The sequence below is a fragment of the Primulina huaijiensis genome, unplaced genomic scaffold (genome assembly GCF_012295235.1).
Source record: "Primulina huaijiensis isolate GDHJ02 unplaced genomic scaffold, ASM1229523v2 scaffold206732, whole genome shotgun sequence".
NCBI lineage: Eukaryota > Viridiplantae > Streptophyta > Magnoliopsida > Lamiales > Gesneriaceae > Primulina > Primulina huaijiensis.
In genome coordinates this window covers 1-1,924 of record NW_027354585.1, presented here as the reverse complement: position 1 = coordinate 1,924, position 1,924 = coordinate 1, and the positions used below count along the sequence as shown (strand labels likewise).

Sequence of the window (1,924 nt, the reverse complement as noted above, 5' to 3'; positions counted from 1 at the left end):
CTCCTCGAAACTGATCTCCCCATTCCCATCTGAATCCACCCCGCTTATCATTTTCCTGCATTCAGCCAACGTGCATTCTTCTCCCAGGCTCATCAACACATCCTGCAGCTCCTCCGCTGAGATCGATCCGTTTTTATCGATATCAAATACCTGGAACGCGTCCCTCAGATTCTCCAAGATCTCGTCATGATCGATGTCCTTGGTGTTCAACTCGATGAATTCCTGTAAATTGATGAACCCGTCCCCGTCCGAATCCACCTCGCGAATCATGGTGTCCAGTTCCTCCTCCGTGGCGGTGTTCCCCAGGCTGCTCATTATAGAACCCAGCTCGGACGCAGAGATCTTGCCGTCTCCATTGACGTCGAATTTCTTGAAAACTTGCTCCAACTCCTCCTCGATCCTGACACGGGAACTCAGAGACGATGATCTGGAGTTTATGGGTTCGACATTCCCCGATGTGAGCGGCAGTCCTTCCCCACCACCGCGGCGTTGTTTCTTCTTCCGATTGAATAATGATTTAAGTCCCATGATCAAAATAAAAGGAAGCGAAGCGACAAAAAGGTTGTCGTCGGGATTGAATGAAAGATGAGAGAAAGAAACAATGTGAGACGAAGAGATCGAATCTGTATAAATGATTGCTTTGGATTGCAAGGCTAACACGTTCATTAATTTTTCGTATTTATAAAATTATTTTTTTGTGGTGATTCCATGTTATGCGGATATTTCTGAATTTCACCCACAGATTCATAGTATATCAAACATGGAAGCCTCAGGATCAATCAGCCCTTAAGAATATATATATTTTTGGAGTATATATATATCTTTCCATGTAAGATTGTGATTGAATCTAATATTTAATTTATTACTTAATAAATTTCAGTGGAACACGTCACATATCGAAAAAAGTTAAAAAGGGTCAATTTTTTCTCAACTTTAATTTAATATAAGACGATTGACTTTCTCATTTCACATCTACATTTTCATCACCATCACGACTCCTTTACACTGTTCCACGTAAACTCACATCTACTCCTTCACATAGCAGAACGGAGCAAGAAACAGAGCAAAAAAATCAGTTCAAAGATCGAAACTTAACTTTGTTTATGCGTGTTTTTTACTTGATTACAGTACAGTTAGTGAATGGATTCAAAATCTTTAAGATTCATAACCCACCAATCATTCTTCTCGGCCGTTCGATCTAATGACCTTGAATCCCTCAAGAGCATCGTCCAGAATGAAGGGCAAGATCTCTCTGTTTGGATGGCCCTTCAAAATGATGAGAAGCAGACTGCTTTGTATGTTTCTGCAGAGAATAATCTTGTCGAGGTTTTCAACTATTTGGTAGGTTTCTGTGATTTGGAGACTGTTATGATGAGGGCTAAAGGGGATATGGATACTTTCCATGTCGCTGCTGCCAGAGGCCATTTGGGTATAACCCATTTACTCCTTGTCAGTGGAATTTCTTGTAATTTGTATGCGTGGAGTGTGTGGTGTGTGTATTTTTTTGGTGTTCATGTTTTATACTTTTTGATTAATTTTGTGTGCGTGTGTGCTTAATTTTGAAGTTATGCAGATTGAATTTTAAGAAAGTTTCAGAAATTATTTGGTGTTTCTATATTGATCAAGGGATGGTTAGCTGAATTTAGTGAGAGTTTAGGTTAGACATTGAATGATGAGAAATACATAGCAATTGATATCGAATTGTGTGCTTAATTGTTATTTTTTGTCGAAATTGAAGATTCATGATTGTGAGAAGTTGGATCGGGATGTTTCTTTTTGTGTCGATGTATCATCGTTTTTGCCAAATGAAGTTTCAATTTTCTCGAAAACTACTGGTCTTGGAACTTTTGTCGATATTTCCACATAACGAAAGTCCTGATTTCTGGTGTTTAGGAATTGTTCAAGAACTGCTGAAGAAGTGGCC

General features: G+C 39.2%; 1 protein-coding gene across 1 annotated transcript; it reads right to left on the bottom strand.

Annotated features, from left to right (window-relative positions):
- Positions 1 to 3: 3 nt before the first annotated feature.
- Positions 4 to 676, bottom strand: LOC140966490 (probable calcium-binding protein CML25; the record flags this gene model as incomplete). Its single annotated transcript, XM_073426760.1, has 1 exon — positions 4 to 676. A coding segment is annotated over exon 1 (663 nt), but the record flags the coding sequence as incomplete, so codon positions are not given.
- Between the last annotated feature and the right edge of the window lie 1,248 nt (positions 677 to 1,924).